Source organism: Mobula hypostoma, chromosome 27, assembly GCF_963921235.1.
Source record: "Mobula hypostoma chromosome 27, sMobHyp1.1, whole genome shotgun sequence".
NCBI lineage: Eukaryota > Metazoa > Chordata > Chondrichthyes > Myliobatiformes > Myliobatidae > Mobula > Mobula hypostoma.
In genome coordinates this window covers 19,355,315-19,379,737 of record NC_086123.1, presented here as the reverse complement: position 1 = coordinate 19,379,737, position 24,423 = coordinate 19,355,315, and the positions used below count along the sequence as shown (strand labels likewise).

Genomic DNA, 24,423 nt, shown 5'->3' with positions numbered 1-24,423 from the left:
CCCCACCTTTTTATTCTGGTGTTTTCCCCCTTCCTTTCCAGTCCTGAAGGGTCTCAACCTGAAACATCGACTGTTTATTAATTTCCATAGATGCTGTCTGACCTGCCGAGTTCCTCCAGCGTTTTGTGTGTGCTACTCTGCTGAATATATCTACCACTTCTTGTTTATAACTTCTAATTTTATAATTCCTTCCATCAAGCATGGTGATCTTGACTGTTATATCCTTGTAATATTATTCAATGAGGCCTGGAGGTGTAGGGAAGGAACTCAATGTACTTGGAACATTGTGATCCAAGGCTGTAGGATCAAATCAACCAATGAAACACAGGAGGAGTTGTACCCACTTAATATAATTGGTTACTTCATAGTGCTTTTAAAAAAAAAAGTCCTTGTTTCACTTCTAGTTCTGGAAAATCACCAATATTCATTTAAATGAAAGTCAAATAAATGCAAATTGTCGTTGTTATCATACGTTTTATTAACTTTCCCCAATGAATTAAGATTTTTTCATAATTATCTTGTTTAATCATGGAAGTTACACAGTAAGCCAATCAGTTGTTTCATCCGTATTCACAGTTAATGTACGAAATGTGCTCCTATCGGTGTGAAAATATCTTCCAAAATGCTGAATGTTCAGCCTTTATAATGCAACGTATTTGCCTTTTATCATTCTCATTTCACACCACCTTTTCACTTCCTTGCATGCCATTATTTCCTAACTGTGTTCAAGCTTTGTAACTTCTAGTTAGTAATCCCTGTTGTCCTCCCTTTGTTTTGAAATGTTTCTCAATAGAAGTATTTTCCTTCCCCATCTTTGCTTTACCTCATTCTCTTAACGGCTACAGATCCAGGCAAGTGACCTGACCTTGTAACCAAGTATACAAACTATCCACCATTTTCCCTGTCATTTCTTTCTGCCTTGTATCTCTAGTCAGCTACAGATGACGAAGGAAATCTGCTATATGGGGAACTATTAATTTATGACATTTTCTTTTAGTATTAGATATGGATGAAAGTGAGCAAGATCCAGCCATAAGTGCATCAGAAGAAGAAGTAAACATAATGTCTGAAGGTACTCAAGAACTAATGAAGAATGTTGAAGGACAGTGGGACCAGGAAGAACTGATGAAGCCAGAGAGTTTAACTCAACTTTCCTCTGAAACTGCCAATGCTCCTGAGAGCGAAAGCAATCCAACTCCTAAAGGGACAGGGCAGCTCAGTAGTGACGACGTGAATGGAAATGAAAGCACTGTAAAAGTAAATGACCGTACTGATCAGCAGAATGAAATGGTCTCTGAAGATGTAGCTGACGAACAACGCTCATCTTCTCCAAAACCAGACACTGAAACATATTCAGTTGAATATAAGGAAAATGCACAAGGCATTGAACTTGAAGACCACATGAAGAATGATGATCAATCTGATAAGGTTAACCCAGAAAATGAAGGGCCAGTTCCAACCCCAGTAGCTGATCAACCTCAATCTTTTCCTGAAAATCTTCCAGAGACAGAGGGAGGTACAATTCCCGTGAACACAGAGCAGGTAGATGCAGATGCTGTTATCTCATGTTTATTGCAGGGTTAGCTTGTTGGGAGCTCAGGGGAAAGGAAACAGTGTGGGTGAGGAGAGAAAATAGTTGGAGAGGATCATGAATGGGCAAGGAAAATTGGGGAGAAAAGATAAAAGGGGAATTACAGATTACAAAGAGGATCACTTGGTGGGTGAAAGAGGATTGAAAAAGGGGAAAGAAGATTGATAGAAGATTAAAAGGCTCAAAGGTTCATTTTGTTATCAAAGTACATTTGCAGAATATATCCCTGAGATTCATCTTCTCCGGATAGCCATGAAACAAAGAAAAACCATGGAAGTCACTGACAGAAAAGACATCAATCCCCCCCGCCGCACAAAAAAGAAAACGAAGCAAAAACTCACAGACTCCAAACACCCAACCTCCTCCCTTGCACAAAAAACTAGCAGGTCACCCACAGGAAAAATGGCAGCTAGAACATCAAACCCCAAACCCCAAACCTACTCTCTTGCACAAAAAACTAACACCTCACCCACATGAAAAACGGCAGCTAGAACATCAAACCCCAAATCCCCAACCACCTTCCTCACACAAAAAACTAATGTATTACCAACTGGAAAATGGCAACAAGACATCAAACTCCAACCACCACCCCAACATGCCAGTTGGTAACTAGAACAAAAATGCAGAAAACTGAAGGAGACCCATATAAACTACAGTCCACACAAATAATCACAGAAATCTCAGAATTCTGATAACGTCTTCTGTCAGCATCGAGGAGATGGCTAAAAGAACTTGGAAGAGGAGTATTGCAGGAGGATGGTATCATGAAAGAGCAACGTGTTGGTGGGTAGAACAGTGGGGAAGCTGATCAGGATGGTATGAGAGGGATCAGAATGAAGTTCATAAAGGAGCCAAGATAACTAGAGAAGGGAATTGCAGAGGTATGAGAGTGTATGGGAGAAAAACATCATGAGGAAAGTTTGATGGGGGCATCCTCGGGTGGAGCATAGAGGAATCTCCCCAGTGAGTGCCAATTTAGATATAGGTGGAGTGCTGGGGGAATTCAGGCATAGAGAACATAAATCATAATTAACTGTTTTTAAGTTTGCATTCAAGAGGTGGATAACTATGATGTACATTGCATTTTTCATTATTGCACGTCCCGTTCGTACAGTGAGAAGATTTTATTATGTCCTTAGTTGATGCATTATTTTCACTGAGAGAGTCATAGAACACTACAGACCAGAAACAGGCCCTTCAGCCCATCTAGTCTTTAATCTGCCTAGTCCAGTTGATAAATTGTTAAATCAAAATAAAATATTGCAAACTAGTCAAAAATAATTTCAGATATTAGTTTGATGAAAATTATTTTTAATATTGGGGTAATTCAAATTGAAGATAATGTATCTGCCTCATCATTGCTTCCCAATGGTTTTTAACACTAGTTACTGTGCAGAAAAAAATGAATGGTTGGGACAGATTGAAATTATCTGTACACGTTTGGAATTCAGATCAATAATTTTAATTTTATTTTGCAGTTAACAAAGGATGATTTAGGATTGCCTAGTCTTACAACAGAGGGACAAAGGCGGATTGTTCCAGCTTCTGATCTATTTTGCCAAGATGAAGTAATACACGAGGATATATGCTGCCATGCAGTGTCAGTTGGAGCAGATGATACTATGGCAGTATGTCCGCCAGAGCCCTCTTTGGTTGATACTGCAGTTTGTGACACTGTGTTCGAAGAACACTCCTATATTAAACAAAACTCTTTGGTAAGAACTGCCTTTGAAATTGATCTGATCATTTAAAAAAACATTATTTCTTCCCTCCTTCACTAATTTAATTCTTTTCCCTCTTTTACGTTCTCCCTCCCATGCTACGCCATATCTCCTTCAAGAAAGCAAACAAATCTTAATAATACTTTATTGATGCAGCTTTTTAAGATGTCATTGGGGGATGCAGTATTTGAGGTAATTGTAGATGAATGCCCTCATGACCATAACTGGATAAGATAACAAACTTGTTGAACAAGCAAGTCATGTTTGAAAAGTTGATATTCCAATACTCTGTGCCAGCCGCAACCACCTTCTATCATTTTTACCTTGTTTCTTTAGTGTGATTAATTATTAACTACATTTTTAAAATATTTCAGCCTCAATTTTCTTTTGCTAGATCTGTTTTTGATAAGTACTTCACAGAGAAAAAAACAATTGAAAATTGTTTACATGCAGTTCACGCAAACACAGACAATATTAGTCCTGAAGAAGGGTCTTGGCCTGAAACGTCGACTGTACCTCTTCCTAGAGATGCTGCCTGGCCTGCTGCGTTCACCAGCAACTTTGATGTGTGTTGCTTGAATTTCCAGCATCTGCAGAATTCCTCGTGTTCACAGGCAATATTTATTTACTTGCAGTTAATATGTGTCCATACTACAGTCATATCCAGAACAATAACTGTTGAATTATCACACCCAATGCATTATATTACACTATATACACTAGTGAAGTTTAAGAGACTACTAGACAGGTATATGGAGGAATTTAAGGGGAGGGGTTATATGGGAGGCAGGGTTTGAGGGTCGGCACAACATTGTGGGCTGAAGGGCCTGTAATGTGCTGTACTATTCTATGTTCTATACTAATTATCATTGTGTGCAAATGAGATTGGCAGGTCTGCGTTACAGAGGAGCCATCTCACTGGGATCTTTTATGTAGGTTGCACCTCTGAGTGACCACACAGAACATTCTCCTGAAATTGATGTGTGCTACTCCGCAACACTCAGACCTGGATGATTGCATCCACAGGGATGTAGTAGGTTTTAATACAGAACCTTTTCCCATGGTTGATGGTCTAATGTAGTACAGGTTGACAACCACAAATCTGGAATGGTTGGGACCTGTGCAGTGCTGGGTTAGTGACTTTGCTGAATCACAGGCAGTTAGGTTAGGAGTAAATAAATAAGTACCTCTATCTCAATTGATGATCACCTCACCCTACCCTTAAAGTGCCCATAAATAGTCCAAGTTGGATAATAAAGAAAAAAAAGAAACGACAAGTGGAAAACAAGTGACTATTGTTGAAGTACAGGACAGGCTAAATACCTTAGAAGGTATCTGTATTTACTTGCATCAGGATGGTTATTGCCACCTCCAAAGTAAGAGTTACATGTCTGAAAGTGGGGGGGGGGGGGGAGTCATCAGGATTGTCTTGTGTTTCATCATAAAAGATGATTGAACCTTCATGACCTGCCGCTAGCGATGAAGTTGGTGGCGATGTATTTGAAGTATGAATCTATACACTATATGTACCTTCAAAAAATTATGTTATCTTGCAGAATAGTTTAATATCTGGAAGGAATGGCAACTGAAAGAACAAGTTTATTTTCTTTTAACAGAACTTAATATGGTCATTTGGAATTAATTCCAATACTCCAGTACATGCTCTGCATATTGACAACAGGAGGATGATACTTTATGCTTCTTCGCATACTGCAGTTATGAATAACTTTTCAATTACCCAGCAACATCTCTTGCAGGCAAGTAACTTTAGATATAATTTTGTGTCTTTAGTTCATAAAATCATAGAATAACAGAGCATAGATATTGACCCTTCAACCCAAGTCATCCATGTCAAACTAGTCCCATTTGCTGGAGTTTGGGCCATACCTTTCTTATCCTTTCCTCTCCATGTACCCGTCCTTGTGTCTTGTAAATGTTATTGTACCTGCCTCAGCCATTTCCTCTGGCAGCTTGTTTGATATACAACCCCTGCCCTCTGCAAGGAGTTGCCCCTTGGGTTCCTTTTAAATCTTGCTTCTCTCATCTTAAATCTACGCTCTCTGTTTTTGATTTTATAGTCCTCTGTTAAGCCCACCCCCCCACCCCCAGTCTCCTACGCGTCAATGAATAAAGTCCCGGCTGCCCAGTATTTCCTTATAACCAAGCCTTCAAGCCCTGGCAACATTCCCACAAATCTTTTTTGCACTTTCCAGCTTAATGATGTCTGTCTTAAAGCAGGATAATCAAAATTGTTCATAATACACCAGGTGTGATCTCACCAGGGTTTTGTACAAGTTCAACATAATGTCCCATCTCCCATACCTTGTTTGACGAAGGCTACCACCCTATCTATGTGTGATGGCACTTTCAGGGGGAACTATGTACTCATCGCTCTGTTCTACAACACTCCCCAGGGCACTACTAATCCCTGTGGAAGATGTACTTTAGTTTTACCTCTCATTTATTTGAGTCGTGTGTCCTTTACTATTCTTCAACCTACTTACCTAGCTGATCAAGATTCCCCTGTTTTATTGATAACCTTTTTCATTATCTATGATCCCAACTATTTTAGCGCCATCTCCATACTTGTAACCATTTAATAATACAAATGATCATCGACTCAAACTTACCCTGAGAAAGTGTCTCACACAATGACTAAACACTCTCGGTGTAGCTCCCCATCTCCTGCATTCTCAACCAAATTGTTTATATAAATGATACAGAATGATAGGACCAGCACTGACCCCTGTGAAGCACCACAAGTTACAGACTTCCAGTCAAAAAAATATCCACTGTCACCCTCTAATTACGCTATGATCAGGGTAATTATGGAACGATTTTGCTAGCTCTCACTGGAACCTTTGCAATCCAACCTTAAGTTCTTAAAACAAAAGTTAGTGATATCTCTGCTACTTTTGCTCACATTTTTTCAACAGATAAGATGTAAATTTAATGAAGGAAATGAATTAAAGTACTGCTAACAATTTCATTAAGATCCCGTTCTAAAGGCATTCATTTGTTTCTCCTCAAGTTGCCCCATATTTTCAATCAACATTCTGCAAAAGTCCATACACTATTTATTTAATATGGATACCCTTTCTATTTTACGTATTTAGATTTTTTTTGTATTCTTGAGTGATCCTACTACCCTCTATTTCAAAATCTTTTAAAATTAATAGTTAAGCAAGGGAATTCTTTAACTCATATGTTTTGGTTCTGTCCTCTTTTGGAAAAATATTGGAAAGATATTTTTGATCTTATCTCAACAGTTCTTTGCTTTGATTTACAACATCCTATTGCGGCAATTTTTGGATTGCCAATGGTAGAACATAGATCTTTGTCTTCTTCAGCATGTCAGATGATAGTTTTTGTTACTTTAATGGCCAGAAGATCTATTTTATTGAACTGGAAGGAGACCAATCCTACCACTACATTCCAATGGTTTTCCCAAACTATATTAAGTTTAAATTTAGAAAAAATTAGAAGTGATATTTTTGACCCTTTGGTTAAATTTGAAGAAACTTGGAAACCTTTTATGCAACATTTTCATATGATGTAATTTGACCTTTCTGAATCTTCTTTATTAACTTAAAATATACGAATAGAGGAGCGGAGTTGACGACATTACTGAACGTGTTCAATTTAAGATATTGGTCTAGCCCTGTTTTCTTCCGTTTGCTTTTTTTTTGGGTTTAGTATTTAGTTCTTTTTTTTTCCTTTTGGGGGGGGTTCTTTGTGTGTGTGTATATATATATATTTTATTTCTTTTTCTTTTTTTACGATCAATTTCATCATGAGTTTGGAAGTATTATACCTATGTTATTTGAAATCTTTTTTTGTATATGTTTATCAATAACAAGATTGTTCCAATCTATTTGTATTCACATTGTTCTTTTGTTTATAACTTTGAAAGTTAATAAGAGATTTAAAAAAAAGCAAAAGAATTTCTACTGAATATTCGAGTAACTTCAACTACAGGATTGCTAATAAGAAGTAGTAATGAGTTGGTTAGTAAGTCTAAAATGCTTTATTCTGTGTATCAACTCCAGTTTTTGTCTCATTGTACTGCTTGTAATTTGTTCCCCAGGGTCATTCTAAGCCCATTACATGTATAGCTGTGTGTGGCAACAGGAGATGGGTAGCAACAGCAGACCAAAGCCCAGAGAGTTTAGTCATTGTATGGGACACTTTCTCAGGGTAAGTTTGAGTCTATGATAAATTGTATTATTAAATGAACCCTGTCTCCATTCTACTGTACATCTAACTTGCTGCTCTAAATTGTTTTATTTACATATTTCAAATAACTTGGGTTTTCATCCTTTCCTATTTTACTTGGCTTCCACATGGTTTCTGTAGAATAGTAGAAGTCCTTGCCAGACTGTTAGATAACTGGGCTGTTAGATAATGTATGGGAATCCTTTTGGTAGTGCTATTTCCATCCTATCCACTATGGGGACTCTCACGGCCTTCATTTCGCTGCTATTGCCTGTTTAAAAAGAATGTACTCCATCACCTTGTGGTTTGACACACTGAGGGTTTGGAGGCTAAAAGGTTTCTATTTAGGAGAAAGCAAGAAATAATAATGATCTTGAAAATATCATAAGACCGTAAGATATTGAAGCAGAATGAGGCCAATTGGCCCATTGAGTCTGCTCCGCCATTTCATCATGGCTGATCCATTTTCTCTCTTGGTCCCAATCTCCTGCCTTCTCTCCAGATCTCTTCATGCCCCGACTAATCACATTTGGCATAATCCTTCTGGTAACAAAAGTTGTATGAATTAGAAATGCAAACTGACATTATTGGACGAAACAATTTCGAAGTCAAATTGTTACTTTGCAGTTTTAGTAGCATTTACAAAATATATTGTCCGTTAGAAGAGAACTTTACATTGTTGTTGATTACTTGCTTGGTTTCTACATTAACTACTTGCTTACCTTTACCAAAGCTTCAGTGTAGTGTCTTCAAACTAGGTTCATGTATAGTAGTTTCATCCAAAGAGTATAGGGCAGTAATAAAGAAAGTTTTTTCCTGAGGTCCTCCTATCACAAAAGCCAGACTTTAGCCGATTCTATTCACTTCACGTGATATTGATAAATTGGTAAATTGATCTATTATTGTCACATGAAGCAAGGTCTAGGGCTGGCACGATAGCGTAGTGGTTAGCACAACCTACAACAGGGTTCCGTTCCTGTTGCTGCCTGTAAAGGAGTTTGTACATTCTCCCCATGACCGCATGGGTTTCCTCCGGGTGCTCTAGTTTCCTCCCACATTCCAAAGACCTACCGGTTGGTAGGTTAATTGGTCATTGTAATTTGTCCCGTGATTAAACAGGAGGATTACTGGACGGCGCAGCTTGGAGGGCTGGAAGAGCCTACTCCACGCTGTATGTCAATAAATAAATAAATAGATAAAATACAGTGAAAAACTTTGTTTTGCATGCCATTCATAAATTATGACATTATTTCTTTATAGCAAATTATTTCATTATAATAGTGCATTGAGAAAGCAATAACAGGATGCAGGATTAAGTGTTACATTCACGTGCAGCGTTCGTGAGGATGTTCTCTGAAGGGGAGGGTTGCGTCCATGGTGGAACTTGCCGTCTCTGCAACCTTCTGCAGCCCCTTGCAATCCTGTGCATTGGAGGCTTCATACCAGCTGGTGATGCCACTAAGTCAGAATGCTCTCCACCGTACATCCATTGAAATTTACAAGGCTCTTTGGTGACACACCAAATCACCTCAAACTCCCGAGAAGTCGAGACGCAGGAGTGCATTGTTCGAGATTGGATCCATGTGTTGGGCCCAGGATAGACGCTGACACCCAGAAACATAAAGCTCCTCTCTCTTTCTACTGCTGACCCCTCAATGACGACTAGTGTGTGTCCTCCCTTTCCCGAAGTCCACAGTCAATTCCTGGACCTTGCTGACAATGGGCCCAAGGTTGCGACATCACTCAAACAGCCAATATATCTCACTCCTGTATCGCCATCTGAGTGATAACATCTGCAAAGTTGTAAATAACATTTAAACTACGCTTAGCCATGCAGTCATGAATGCGGAGAGTAGAGCAGCGGGCTAAGCACGCATCCTTGAAGTGCACCTGTGTTGATTGTCAGCGAGGAGGAGATATTATCACTGATCCGTACTGACTGTGTCAAAGTTGACGTTGTAGTTGGGGGGGGAGGGGGGAGGGAGAGACACACTCAGGCTTAGAAACTTGGTCACTGATACTGAGGGGATGACAGTATTAAATGCTGAGCAGCAATTAATAACACTGGCCCTGATTAAGCTCCTATATCTTATGGCCTAAAACATACACTAGGCCATTCAGCCCATCGAGTCTGCTCTGCCATTCAATCATGGCTGATTTATTTTCCCTCTTGACGCCATTCTCCAGCCCTCTCGCTGCAACCTTTGACGCCCTGACTAGTCAAAAACCCATCAACATCCACTTTAAATATACATACTGACTTGGCCTCCACAGCCATCTGTGGCAATGAATTCCACAGATCCAATAGCCTCTGGCTAAAGGCTTTCCTTCTCATCCCTAAACCACACAGTTATTTGCTAAACCACAGGAGTTCTCCGGGGTCATTTTGGTAGCAGTATACATTCCACCTCAGGCCAATGTCAATCAGGCTTTAGATGATCTAAGCAATGGGATCAACATGCACAAAACAGCACACCCTAACACCTTCACCATCGTTCAGGGAGATTTTAACCAGGCCAGTCTGAAAAAATCACTAAGCAACTACCATCAACAGATCACTTGCAATACCAGAGGAAACAACACACTGGACCATTGCTACCCCACCATTAAGAATGCCTACTGTGCTATTCCACACCCTCACTTCGGGAAGTCTGATCACCTGGCTGTACTTCTACCTTTTCAGTATAAGCAGAGACTGAAGACTGCAGCACCAGTCGCAAGGACCAGAAAGGTATGGACAAGGGAAGCACAGGAGTGCCTACAGGACTGCTTTGAATCAATGGACTGGACTGTATTCTGGGATTTATCTTTGAACCTGGATGAATATGCTGCATTTGTTACTGACTTCATTAAAACCTGTGTGGATGAGAGTGTGCCTACAAAGACTTACTGCACATTCCCAAACCAAAAGCCGTGGATGAACCAGGAGGTACGTCGTCTGCTGAAGACTAGATCTGTGGTATTCAAGTCTGGCGATCCAGGCCTGTACCAGAAAACTAGGTATGATCTGCGGAGGGCTGTTTCAGGGGCAAAGAAACAATTTCGAACGAGGTTGGAGGCAACATCGGATGCACAACAATTCTGGCAGGGCCTGCAAGACATTACTTCCAACAGGCGAAACCCAATAGAATGAATGGCAGTGATGTTTCACTACTAGATGAGCTCAACGCCTTCTATGCACACTTTGAAAGGGAGAACACAACTACAGCTGTGAAGATCCCTGCTGCACCTGATGACTCTGTGATCTCCGTCTCAGAGGCCGATAGTAGGCTGTCTTTAAAGAGAGTGAACCCTCGCAAGGCGTAAAGTTCTGATGGAGTACTTGGTAAGGCTCTGAAAACCTGTGCCAACCAACTGGTGGGAGAATACATAGGCATTTTCAACCTCTCACTGCTACAGGCAGAAGTTCCCAATTGCTTCAAAAAGGCAACAATTATACCAGTGCCTAACAAAAATAATATGAGCTGCCTTAATGACTATCGCCCAGTAGCACTCACAGCTACAATGATGAAATGCTTTGAGAGGTTGGTCATGACTAGACTGAACACCTACCTCAGCAAGGACCTAGACCCATTGCAATTTGCCTATCGCCACGATAGGTCAATGGCAGATACAATCTCAATGGCTCTCCACACGGCTTTAGTCCACATGGACAACACAAACATCTATGTCAGGGTGCTGTTCATCAACTATAGCTCAGCATTTAATACCATAATTCCCACAATCCCAATCTGACAGGCTGCATCACTGTCTGGTATGGAGGGGCTACTGCACAGGACCGAAAGAAGCTGCAGAAGGTTGTAAATCTAGTCAACTCCATCTTGGGTACTAGCCTACAAAGTACCCAAGACATCTTCAAGGAGCATTGTCTCAGAAAGGCAGCGTCCATTGTTAAGGACCCCCAGCACCCAGGGCATGCCCTTTTCTCACTGTTACCATCAGATAGGAGGTACAGAAGCCTGAAGGCACACACTCAACGATTCAGGAACAGCTTCTTCCCCTCAGCCATCCAATTCCTAAATGGACATTGAACCCTTGGACACTGCCTCACTTTTTAAAACATATATAGTATTTCTGTTTTTTGCACGGTTTTTAATCAATTCAATATATGTATACTGTATACTGAATAAGTTTTATTTATTAGTTATTATTATTACTATTATTTTATTTTTCTCTTCTATATTATGTATTGCATTGAACTGCTGTTACTAAGTTAACAAATTTCACGTCACATGCCGGTGATAATAAATCAGATTCAGACCTCCCTCCTGTTGTAATGTGCAAATTAAACAGCAGGAAAACTACTTGCTCCTGGACTGTATCATCCTTTGGAGCATTTCACACAACGGGAAGCTAATTAGAATGCCTTTCAAGTTTGGAGACATTTTAAAACAAAAACATGCTCCCTGCCCATAGCGTGCAAACTTACGGTGTTCCAGCTTGGAAATCCTGTCCCAACAGCTTTCAACAACAAATCACACACAATACCAGTACTCCCATTCCGCTATTTTCCTTTCTTTCTTTCTCCAACTCTGTTTTTGAAGTCTACTTGCATTGGCCTAGAGTTAGTGGATAGTCTTTTACATTTTACCAGTAAAATTCTGATAAGCCAGTACACCTGAGACTTTGGAGGTACAAGATCTGCAGATTCTTTTGGACTGTTGTATATTATTTTTATTAGTATCCAAACAATATTTTAAATGTTGTACTGTAAGACATTTTGCAGTGAACCTTGTTTAAAGAGTGCATAGGAATCTGCCCCCTGTAAATTTAATGGGAGTGTAGGAAGAGGGCTGTTCTGCTGTTGTCTTGGTGCTGCAAAGCAGAGCAGGTTGTCAGTCAGATTGCGTCCACTGCAGAGCTGTTGTGATGGGAGGTGTTTTGAAGCAGTTCCAGGTCCTTGTTCAAGCAGAAGTTAATTCTAGCCATAACCAATCTCTCAAAGCACTTTATTACAGCAGGTGTGAGTGTTACCGAGCAATAGTCATTGAGGCAGCTCACCCTGTTCTTGGGCGCTGGAATAATTACTGCCCTTTTAAAGCAGGTGGGAACCTCGGACCACAGCAGCAGTTAAAGTCATAGTCATAGTCATACTTTATTGATCCCGGGGGAAACTGGTTTTTGTTACAGTTGCACCATAAATAATAAATAGTAATAGAACCATAAATAGTTAAATAGTAATATGTAAGTTATGCCAGTAAATTAGGAAATAAGTCCGGGACCAGCCTATTGGCTCAGGGTGTCTGACCCTCCAAGGGAGGAGTTGTAAAGTTTGATGGCCACAGGCAGGAATTACTTCCTATGATGCTCTGTGTTGCATCTCGGAGGAATGAGTCTCTGGCTGAATGTACTCCGGTGCCCACCCAGTACATTATGTAGTGGATGGGAGACATTGACCAAGATGGCATGCAACTTAGACAGCATCCTCTTTTCAGACACCACTGTGAGAGAGTCCAGTTCCATCCCCACATCACTGGCCTTACGAATGAGTTTGTTGATTCTGTTGGTGTCTGCTACCCTCAGCCTGCTGCCCCAGCACACAACAGCAAACGTGATAGCACTGGCTACCACAGACTCGTAGAACATCCTCAGCATCGCCCGGCAGATGTGATAGGGAGAAGGTGTCCTTTAACAGGTTGATTGGCACAGGTTTTCAGTTTCCAGCCAGGTACACTGTCGGGGCCTGATGCCTTGTGAGAGTCGGCCCTCTTAAAGGATCATCTGACATTGGCCTCCAAAAGGACATCCTCTTAGAACTGAGATGCAGAGAAATTACTTTAGTCAGAGGGTGGTAAATCTGTGGAATTCGTTGCCACAAGCGGCTGTGGAGGCCAAGTCATTGGGTGTATTTAAGGCGGAGTTAGATAGGTTCTTGATTAGCCAGGGCATCAGAGGGTATGGGGTGAAAGCAGGGAAGTGGGGGTGACTGGATGAAGTGGATCAGCCCATGATTGAATGGCAGAGCAGACTCGATGGGCTGAATGGCCTACTTCTGCTCCTATATCTTATGGTCCTATGGTCTTATGACTAATGGTATGCTTAGTTATCCCTGTTATCTTAGCCAATATTTATCCTTCAGGCAACCTCACGAAAACTATAAATTCATTACAGTTCTACAGTTCTGTTTGGGTGAGCTTGCTGTATACAGATTGGCAGTCATATTTCCTACGTTATAGTGACAACTAAAATTCAGTAGAACTTAATTTGGTTTTTAACATGGTGGGGGTGGGGGGCATGACAAGTGCTTTGTGAGTTCAAATTTCTTTTCTCAGTAAGAGAATCTGAAAAACAGCTTTCGTGTGAGAATTAGGGAACGTGGATATGACTGGCATCAATGTCTTTATCAATATTTGCTTCTAAAGTATATATTTTTGCATCTTCAAAAAGATGGATTATTCCTTTCAAGTAACTTGCGGTAAGTAACTCAATTCTCAATGTTAACTGTTCTTTTGTAAATAGTGATATTGAACTTAGTTTATAACCACTAAATATTTACTTATTGGCTTGCAGTATACCAGTACAAACACTCTTTGCCTGTCACCCGGAGGGTGGAATTAAAGCCTTAGCTATGTCTCACGATGCCAAGTACCTTGCAACAGTTGGGACAGGCCTGGTTCAGGTACACAACCAATAATTGTTTTTCAATCTGTTTTATCCCCTTTGAATATTTTTTAAATATAATAATTTTAACATAATACATAAAGGAGTATTTTAACCTGATAAGCACAGATAATTTTTTTTAGTGAGGAACTCATTTTTAATCACTTTGCTAATGTTCCTTAATATAGTCATAATTTTCAAGGTGTCAAGTAAACTATAAAATTATGCCATTAATTGGAGTCATGCATTTGTACTCCAGTGGAAGGGGAAAGTAGAATCTCATACTTTAGGAAGGGAAAACACAATGTCATGAGCCACGAGGGGGACGATAGTACAGCTAATGTTTGTTATCTTGTAATCTCTGCCGGAAAGTACAAGCACTGAATGTTTGGATGAATACTGCTTGCACCTGGATTATCGCTGAGTTTGACTAGTCAGTTAATCCCTGATGATTAACCATGTTTAACAAGATTTGTCTACATAGATGTGTAGTTGCTGATGTGCAGACCTGGAGCCCACAGCTTCTCAAAACCCTCAGGAAAACAATGTAAAGTGGACAATTAAAAGATTCAAAGTACACTTATTATCGAAGTATGTATACAGAGTACAATTCTGGGATTCGTCATCCCTCAGGCAGCCACGGAACAAAGAAACACTATGGAACCCTTTCAAGAAAACACTAAGCACCCAACGCGCAAAAAAAAAGAACAAGTAGCGCGAATGGCAAAAAGCCAGCGAACAGCGCTAGAACATCAAACATCAAACCAGGAGTGTTCGGTTTAGTTCAGTTCTGCACCGCGCTGCTAGCCGGAGCCTTTCTTCGCTGAAACGCCCCCAGTCCGCATTGATCAAACCGCTCAAAAGATGGAAAAAAAATGAGTAACCTGATTCCAGAAGCACATGCAACATGAAGCTCAAAGTCCCCCAAAACAAGTCCACAGCCTCTCCAATCAATCATTGCAATGTGAATTCCAAGATTCCTGCACTTTCCTCCGCTAGAAGAGAGAGAGAGAGAGAGAGAGAGAGAGAGAGAGAGAGAGAGAGAGAGAGAGAGAGAGAGAGAGAGAGAGAGAGAGAGAGAGAGAGAGAGAGAGAGAGAGAGAGAGAGAGAGAGAGAGAGAGAGAGAGAGAGAGAGAGAGAGAGAGAGAGAGAGAGAGAGAGAGAGAGAGAGAGAGAGAGAGAAAAAAGAAAAAGTCTGCTCAAATGCAGGCAGACGGCGCCAAGCACTCGCCCGTCCCCAGCTCTTGTCCTTGTCGACTTCACCCTTTCTTGACGTCTCAAGCAGAGAGAATCCATGGAATCGATCATGCGTTTCCAGGCTTCCAGACCTCACCGAACTCTCCCGGAGACAGCAAAGTGCAAGATCGCTCGACTGGCCCTAAAACACACCATCAAAATGCAAATCACAGGTTCCAATTGCGTGCAGATTAATCGTAGAATCATATTTGAAAGAAGTAAACAACAGGAATTCTGCAGATGCTGGAAATTCAAGCAACACACATCAAAGTTGCTGGTGAACGCAGCAGGCCAGGCAGCATCTCTAGGAAGAGGTACAGTCGACGTTTCAGGCCGAGACCCTTCGTCAGGACGAAGGGTTTCAGCCTGAAACGTCGACTGCACCTCTTCCTAGATTTGAAAGAAGTAGTAGTTTTGTGAACTGTCTGCAGGGCATCACCATTGGCCATGTTGTTTGCTGGTGCAATCTTGTTCTGCATTAAAAGACAAAGAATAGAATAAGTGGGCTCATTATTCTGCCTCATCTCTGTTCAATATTAGATAGATAGATACTTTACTGATCCCAAAGGAAATTACTGTGTCACAGTAGCCTTATAAGTGCACAGATATACAAATATTAGAAGAGAAGTAAGAAAGAATAAAAAATAAAGTTACCTCAAAGTATAACAGGAGGAGGGGGGTCATCACTTCCCGGACTATAGGGTTGACTCATTATAGAGCCTAGTGGCTGAGGGTAAGAATGACCTCGTATGGTGCTCTTTGAAGCAGTGCAGTTGCCTTAGTCTGTTACTGAAGGTGCTCCTCTGTTCAGCCAAGGTGGCATGGCATGCAGAGCGTGAGAAACATTGTCCAGAATTACTAGGATTTTCCGTAGGGTCCTTTGTTCTACCACAGCCTCCAGTGAGTCCAGTTTGGCTCCTATAACAGAGCCAGTCTTTCTAATCAGTTTATTGAGCCTGTTGGCATCATCCGTGCTGATGCTATTGCCCCAGCAGACCACCGCATAGAAGACTGTGCTGGCAACAACAGACAGATAGAATATGTGAAGTGAAGCCTGCATACTCCAAAGGACCTCAGTCACCTCAGCAAATAGAGGCAACTCTGGCCCTCCTTGTACACAGCCTCTTTGTTGGTGCTCCACTCAAGTCTGTCATCCAGGTACACCCCCAGGTGCTTGTATTAGCCAGAAGATAGGTACTCTCGCAGCATTTCTGATACTTACACAATTTTTAAATAGTATCTGGATGAGCACCTATGGGCTATTGACCACATGCTGGTAATCGTGATTTGTATAGATCGATACTTTGGCATGGACATGCTGACCGAAAAGCCTTTGATGTGCTGTGTGATTCTATGACTCTGTATCCAGTATATCCCAGGGATTTCTCGGTCTACAGGTGACTAAAGTGTGTCAGAGGGTTTTAGTGGCAGATAAACTGAGATGGGGATGGAACTGGTTGCTGCTATGCATGTGAAAAGAAGGAGATTTTGTGCTGAGGTTTTGAGGGTGAGGTAATTTGTCAGGGTTCATGTCAGTCTCAGTTTGATGCAGAGTAAGGTTAGAAGGATGAAATTGCAGATGAGGATCCAAAGTTTGTAGCAATTGATTTAGTCTTTCCCATATTAAGCTGCAGGTAACTGCAACTGATCCAAGACTAAATCCTGGCAAACTCGCTGATGATAATAGGTAGTGGAGGAGGTGAATATAATATCGGGAGATAGTGGTGGTTTTCATTGTTATGTGTGGCTTCGTGACTTTGTGCAATGTTGCCAAAGGGCAGCATGTGTATAATCAAGGGGAGGGGAAAGAAAAGTCATTTTGAGTTGAAAAGCTAAAATCAAAAGGACGAGAAAAGAACTTGCTGCTGGGGATGCTCTCACGATGATTTCATTTTATGAGTAGGATCAAATGCAAATTATCCACGAAACTGGATAACGTGGTCAAGCATATATTGGGTTAAGAGAAGGTGAGGAAGTATAAAGCATTCTTTGTAGAACCTTATGCACTGTTAGCATTATGCACCATAGTCACAATCGCAAGTAATCATTTGCACACACAATAGATTTATAATTTGTGACTTTGGTTTGAGATGTTTTAATGCTTGGAGAGGGGTCTGAACAGGGAAATAGAAATTATAAATTCAGAGCTGTGAAATTTGTTAGAAATATTTGCAGCTCCTTCAGTGCTTCTTTCATTGTGATTATGCTTTTCTTTAAAGCGAGTATCTATGTGGGACTGGAGTTCAGAAAGTAAAGAGCCACTTTGTTCTGTGGACCTGAGTCCTGCCTTTGGCCCTCAGGTATGCTTTACATTATACGTTTTTTGCATTTGTTCATACAGTCATAGAGTTCTTCAGCACAAAAACAGGCCATGATGACCACGATGTCCATAATAGTGTTCTACACCAATCCCATTTCTCCCCATAAGATCCATATCCTTCAACACCTTGCCTAACCTCTTAAATCTGATTCACCGCCTTCTCTCGTAGCAAGTTCCAGACAAAGACCATCCTTTGTGTTAAAAAAAAGTTCCATAGAATCCCCTTTAAAAATCTTTCCTCTGACTTTAAACCTACACCATCTTGTTTTTGAAACCTCTTACCATTAGAAAAAGTCTTTGACTATCTACCTTATCTGAACCTCTAGTAATTTTGTGTGCCACTGTAGGGTTACTCCCCCCACCCCCCACCACCTTAGCCTTCTGCACTCCAAGCAAAATAAGCTCACCCTGTCCAACCAATTGTCATAACTAAAGTCCACCAGTCCAGGCAACATCCTGGTGAATCTCTTATACACTGTCTCAAGCTCAATCTTATCCATCCTATGGTGTGTCAAACCTGAACTGCACATAATATTCCAAGTTTGACCTAACTAGTGTTTTGTAAAATTGCGACATAATATCTCAACTTTTATACTCTGCCTATGAAGGCAAGCATGCTTTATGCGACCTTCAACACCCTGTCTACTTAGGTTGTAGATTTCAGGAAACAATCGCCTCGAAGGTCAAGGTCCCTTGTAAATTAGAGTCATAGAACACTACAGCACAAAAGCAGGCCACTCGGCCCATCTAGTCAGTGCTGAACCACCAATCTGCCTAGTCCCTTCATCCTACACCCAGACCATAGTTGTCCAAACCCCTCTCATCCAAATTTCTCTTAAAGGCTGAAATCAAACCCACATCTGTCACTTCCACTGGCAGCTCATTCAATACTCTCATGACCCTCTTGAATGAAGTTTTCCCTCATGTTTTAATTAAACATTTCACCTCTCACCCTTAACCCATGATCTCTGGTTGTAGTCTCACCCAACCTCAGTGGAAAAAAAATGGGCTTGCATTTACCTTATCTAAATCCCTCATAATTTTGTACACCTCTATCAAATCTCCCCTCAATCTTCTACATTCTAGGGAATAAAGTTCTAACCTGTTCAACCTTTCCCCGTAACCCGTGTCTTCAAGTCCCGTCAACAACTTCGTAAATTTTCTCTGCACTGTTTCAATCTTACTTATATCTTTCCTGTAGGTACACAATACTCCAAATTAGGCCTCACCAAAGTCTTATACAATTTCAATGTAACATCCCAATCCTTGTACCCAATACATTTATTTATGAAGGCCAATGTGCCAAAAGCTTTCTTTATGACTCTATATAGCTGTGATGCCACTTTCAAGGAATTATGGATCTGTATTCCCAGATCCCTCTGTTCTACTGCACTCCTCAGTGCCCTACCACTCACTGTCTTAGACCTCCCCTGGTTGGTCCTTCTGAAGTGCAACACCTCACACTTGTCTGCATTAAATTCCATCTCAAACAACAGGAATTCTGCAGATGCTGGAAATTCAAGCAACACACATCAAAGTTGCTGGTGAACGCAGCAGGCCAGGCAGCATCTGTAGGAAGAGGTGCAGTCGACGTTTCGGGCCGAGACCCTTCGTCAGGACACTCCATCTGCCATTTCTCAGCTCATTTTCCCAGCTGGTCCAGATTTCACTACAAGCTCTGATAGTCCTTCTTGCTGTCCACCACACTCCCAATCTTGGTGTCATCCACAAATTCGCTGATCCAGTTTCCCACATTATCATGCAGATTGTTGATTATAGATGCTATACAACAACAGACCCAGCACCAATCCCTGCATCACAGGCCTCCAGTCAGAGAGGCAACTATCTACAACCACTCTCTGGCTTCTTCTGTGAAGCCAATGTCTAAAATAATTTACCACCTCATCTTGAATGCCCAGTCACTGAACCTTCTTGACCAACCGCCCATGGTGTATCTTGTGAAAAGCTTTGCTAAAATCCATGTAGACAACATCTACCGCTTTGCCTTCTTCAACTTTTCTGGTAACTTCCTCGAGAAACTCTGTCAGATTGGTTGGACATGACTTGCCATGCAGAAAGCTATGTTAACTGTCCTTAATTAGTCCCTGTCTATCCAAATAATTGCATATCTGGTTCCTTAGAATACCTTCCAGTAACTTTCCCATTACTAATGTCAGACTCACCGGCTTATAATTTCCTGGTTTATTCTTAGAGCCTTTCTTGAACAACAGAACAACATTAGCTATCCTCTTACACTCCAGCACCTTACCCGTGGCGAAGGACGTTTTAAGTATCGCTGTTTGGGTCCCTGCAGTTTCTGCGCTAACCCCCCACTGCATCAGAGGGAACACCTTGTCAGGCCCTGGGGATTTATCCACCCTAATTTGCCTCAAGACACCAAACACCTCTGCCTCTTGTAACCTGTATGGAGTCTATGACCGCACTGCTGCATTCCTCACATCTATAAACTCTGTGTCCATTTCCTGAGTAAATACACATGCAAAAAATCTGCTTAAGATGTCCCCCATCTCTTTCAGCTCCACACGTAGATTACCACTCTATTCTTCCAGAGGACCAATTTTGTCCCTTGATATCTTTTGGATCTTAATATATCTGTAAAGGTCCTTAGAATTCTCTGTCACCTTGTCTGCTAGAGCAATCTCATGTCTTCCTTTAGCCCTCCTGATTTTCTTAAGTGTACTCTTGTATTTCTTATACTCCTCAAGCATTCTTGCCTGCTATGTGCCTTCTTTCTTTTTCTTAACCAGGGCCTCAATAGTTCTGAACAACTAAGGTTCCCTAACACGAGGAAATTTGCAGATGCTGGAAATTCAAACAACACACACAAAAAATGCTGGTGAACGCAGCAGGCCAGGCTGCATCTATAGGAAGAGGTACAGTCGACGTTTCGGGCCGAGACCCTTCATCAGGACTAACTGAAAGAAGAGATAGTAAGGATCTCTTCTTTCAGTTAGTCCTGACGAAGGGTCTCAGCCCGAAACGTTGACTGTACCTCTTCCTATAGATGCTGCCTGGCCTGCTGCGTTCACCAGCACTTTTTGTGTGTGTTGCTTAAGGTTCCCTAAACCTGTTATCCTTGCCTTTTATTCCAATGGGTATATATAAACTCTGTACTCTCAAAATTTCTCTTTTGAAGGCTCCCACTTACCAAGTCGATCTTTGCCAGAGAACAATCCACACTTACCAGATCCTTTCTGATACCATCAAAATTGGCCTTTCTTCAATTTAGCATCTCAATCTGAGGACCAGACCCATCCTTTTCCATAATTGCCTTGAAACTGACGGCATTATGATCACTAGATGCAAAATGTTCCCCAACACAAACCTTTGTCATCTGCCCTGTCTAATTCCCTAATAGGATGTTACGTTTTGTAACTCCAAAACATAAAACTTATGAAAGCAAAAAGACAGGAACCCAGGAAAACTTCTCTTAATTTCATTTTTACTTTAAGCAATGCACGCACGTACCACATGATGGCATAATGAGGTATGCCATTTACAAATGGTACTTTTACATATAACCCACAAAGCATTATGTAAACAATAAAGAGTGCTCAATCAAACAAAATATCTATAATATTACTCAAATATTAAATACACAACAAGGAGGTCTAGTATTGTACTCTATCTTGTTGGGACTTCTACGTACTGATTAAGGAAACTTTCCTGAACATATTTGACAAATTCTTACCTATCCATCCCTTTTATAGAATGGGAGTCCCACCCAGTCAATATATGGAAAGTTAAAATTACCTATTATCACAACCTTACGTTCCTTGCAACTGTCTGCAATCTCTCTACAAATTTGCTCCTCTAAATGCTGTTGGGTGGTCTATAATATAATCCCCTTAACATGGTCGTACCTTTCTTATTCCTCAGTTCTACCTATAAAGCTTCACTAGAGGAGCTCTACCATGACATTTACCCTCACTTGTAATGCCAACCCTCCCCCTTTAATCCCTCCCACATCTAAAATAACAGAATATTCAGCTGCCAGTCCTGCCCCTCCTACAACCAAGTCTCACTGATGGCTCAATGTCATAATTTCACGTGCTGATCCATGCCTTCAGCTCATCCGCCTTTCCTACAATACTCCTTGTATTGAAATATATGAAGAACAAAACATTAGTCCCACCGTATTCAACCTTTTGATTTCTGACCTTGTATGTAGGCTTAGCAACATCTTTCTCCATAACCATGCCACTCTCTGTTCTGGGGCTGCGGTTCCCATCCCCCATAACTCCAGTTTAACCCCCCCACCCCCATGTAGCACTAGCAAACCTTCCCGCTGTGATATTAGTCCCCCTCCAGTTCAGGTGCAAACCATCCCTTATGTACAGGTCCCACCTTCTCTGGAAGAGACCTCAGTGATCCAAAAACCTGAAGCCCTCCCTCCTGCACCAACTCCTAAGCCACGTGTTAAACTGTATGATCATCTTATTTCTGGCCTCACAGGTAGCAATCCTGAGATCACAAACCTGGAGGTCCTGTCCTTTAACCTAGCATCTAACTCTCACTACTGGCTTTGCAGGACCTCATCACCCATCCTACCTATGCTGTTGGTACCGACATGGACCATGGCCTCTGGCTGCTCACTCACCCACTTAAGAATGCCGTGGAATTGACCCAAATGTCCCTGACCCTGGCACCTGGGGGGGGGGGGCAACAAACCATCCAGGAATCTTGTTCTCATCCTTAGAATCTCCTTGCTGTTCCCCTAACCAACGAATACTCTATCACCACAGTTTGCCTCTCCTATCCCCTTCCCTTCTGAGCCACAGAGCCAGACTCAGTGCCAGAGATCAGCTCGCTGTGGCTTCCTCCAGGAAGGATGTTCCCCGCCCCCCCCCCACCCCAGCACTATCCAGAATGGAATACTTATTATTGAGGGGAACAGCCACAGGGGCATTCTGCACTGGCTGCCTATTCCTTTCCCCTTTCCTGACAGTCACCCAGGTACCTGACTCCTGCCACTTGGGGGGTGACTGTCCTATCTGTCACCTCCTTGTTCTCCCGTATGAGCTGAAGGTCATTGGGCTGCAGGATCCATTTCCTTAACACGGTCTCTGAGGAGCCGCAGCTCGGTGCACTTTGTGCAGATGTAGTTATCAGGGAGACTGGAGGTCTCCCAAAGTTCCCACATCTTGCACAAGGGACATACTGTACCACTAACTCTGGACCCATTCTCAGTGCACTAGTTATGTATTAACAAAATAAAACTTACTGGAAACTTATTTAGCGCCTGTGTCTATGCTTGTCCAAGCCTGTTAAGCCAAAGTCAGATCACTCTAAAACTGGCCCACTCCAACAATGGCCACTCCACTTACACTTCCTTTTGTTATTGGTTCTAACAACGAATCACTCCAGACAGGACTTGCTGTTCTCAAATGGTTCCTGCCCTGCAAGATGTTGCTCCCTCACTCACTACTTCAAACAATGACACACTCCGGACAGGACTTGCAGTTTTCAAATGCCTTCTGCCCTGCTGTTCGTCAGTAGTCCTTTGTCATTCGCCCTGTCATTTACTGAAAGAGTCCTACCTCTTCTTAATTTCCCAAAGTCAGTGGTCCCCAACCTCCAGGCCACAGACCGATACATTGCCGCAAAGAATGTAGCAGTGCATCAGTGGCCGGAACGCATCCAGCACATCTTTAAGAGAAAAGCTGAAATAAACAAGCTAATTAATTTGGTGCCACCTAGCACATAAATCTCGGCCCAGATCTGAGGCAATCGCCAATTGCGTCGCCTCTGATCTGGGCCAACATTTACGTGCTGGGCGGCACCTAATTAATTAGCTTGTTTATTTCGGTTTTTTTCTTAAAGATGTGCTGGGTGCATCCCGGCTACCGCTGCAACCCTGCATGCTTTGCAGATTGGTATCGGTCGGCGGCCTGGAGGTTGGGAACCACTGCCCAAAGTGCATCACTTTTCAGTGGTTGAGATTAAATTCCAATCGCTCAAATTTCCATCTGACCTGAGTCTTGCTGTAGCGTTCGACAACCTTCTCTCCATCCGCAACATCACCAACGTCCATGTCATCCACAAGCTAATTAGTTAAGTTAATTCCAAATAATATAAACCAGATCACTGTCTATACAATACAGAATACGTGATGTTCTCAAGCCACATTTTTTGGCCATTTTCTACCAGCCCACTACTGCCATTACATAAGAAATCAGACATCTTCCAAAAAGCTTTACTTTTAATTGTGATATCTAATCTCAATGATTAGAAATATTTACATTTCTATTGTATCTTTCATGGCTTCAGGACAATCTAAAGCACTTGACATCCAATTAAGTACTGAGAAAGTTTTGTTATTTTGGTCATGTAACATATAACAGCCAAATTGTGCAAGAGTTCCCTCATAAACATTTATAATACATATTTTGTTTTTGTGATATTTTTTGAAGAAAATTGTTGTCATAGGACTCCAGGGAGAACCTTTTTTTCATTGATGTTTATCACATAGATCTTTCTCCCATTTTTACATTTCTGTATCTTAGCTATACTTTTGATTATCCTAAGGTTTATTTCCCCTGGATTAAAAATCATTCCAATGCTACATTTAAAATATACTTCATTTATCTTGAGTAAGAGGACAGTTGGTCAAAAGTTATCAATTTTTTTTATTCCTATGTTAATTTTCTTTATGTTATCTATTTTCTCATCTAAAATCACTGAAAGGGATTGTTTTTGAAACTGCAAAATCTTGCTT

General features: G+C 41.4%; 1 protein-coding gene across 1 annotated transcript in view; it reads left to right on the top strand.

Moving 5' to 3' along the window:
* Positions 1-1,005: 1,005 nt before the first annotated feature.
* The window catches only part of cfap251 (cilia and flagella associated protein 251), a 65,839-nt gene continuing 42,421 nt past the window's right edge, over positions 1,006-24,423 (top strand). Inside the window, exons 1-6 of the mRNA XM_063034202.1 lie at positions 1,006-1,542; positions 3,070-3,306; positions 4,929-5,069; positions 7,400-7,509; positions 14,038-14,146; positions 17,584-17,664. Coding sequence (XP_062890272.1) covers positions 1,006-1,542; positions 3,070-3,306; positions 4,929-5,069; positions 7,400-7,509; positions 14,038-14,146; positions 17,584-17,664 — 1,215 coding nt within the window. The remainder of the gene's footprint in view (positions 1,543-3,069; positions 3,307-4,928; positions 5,070-7,399; positions 7,510-14,037; positions 14,147-17,583; positions 17,665-24,423) is intronic.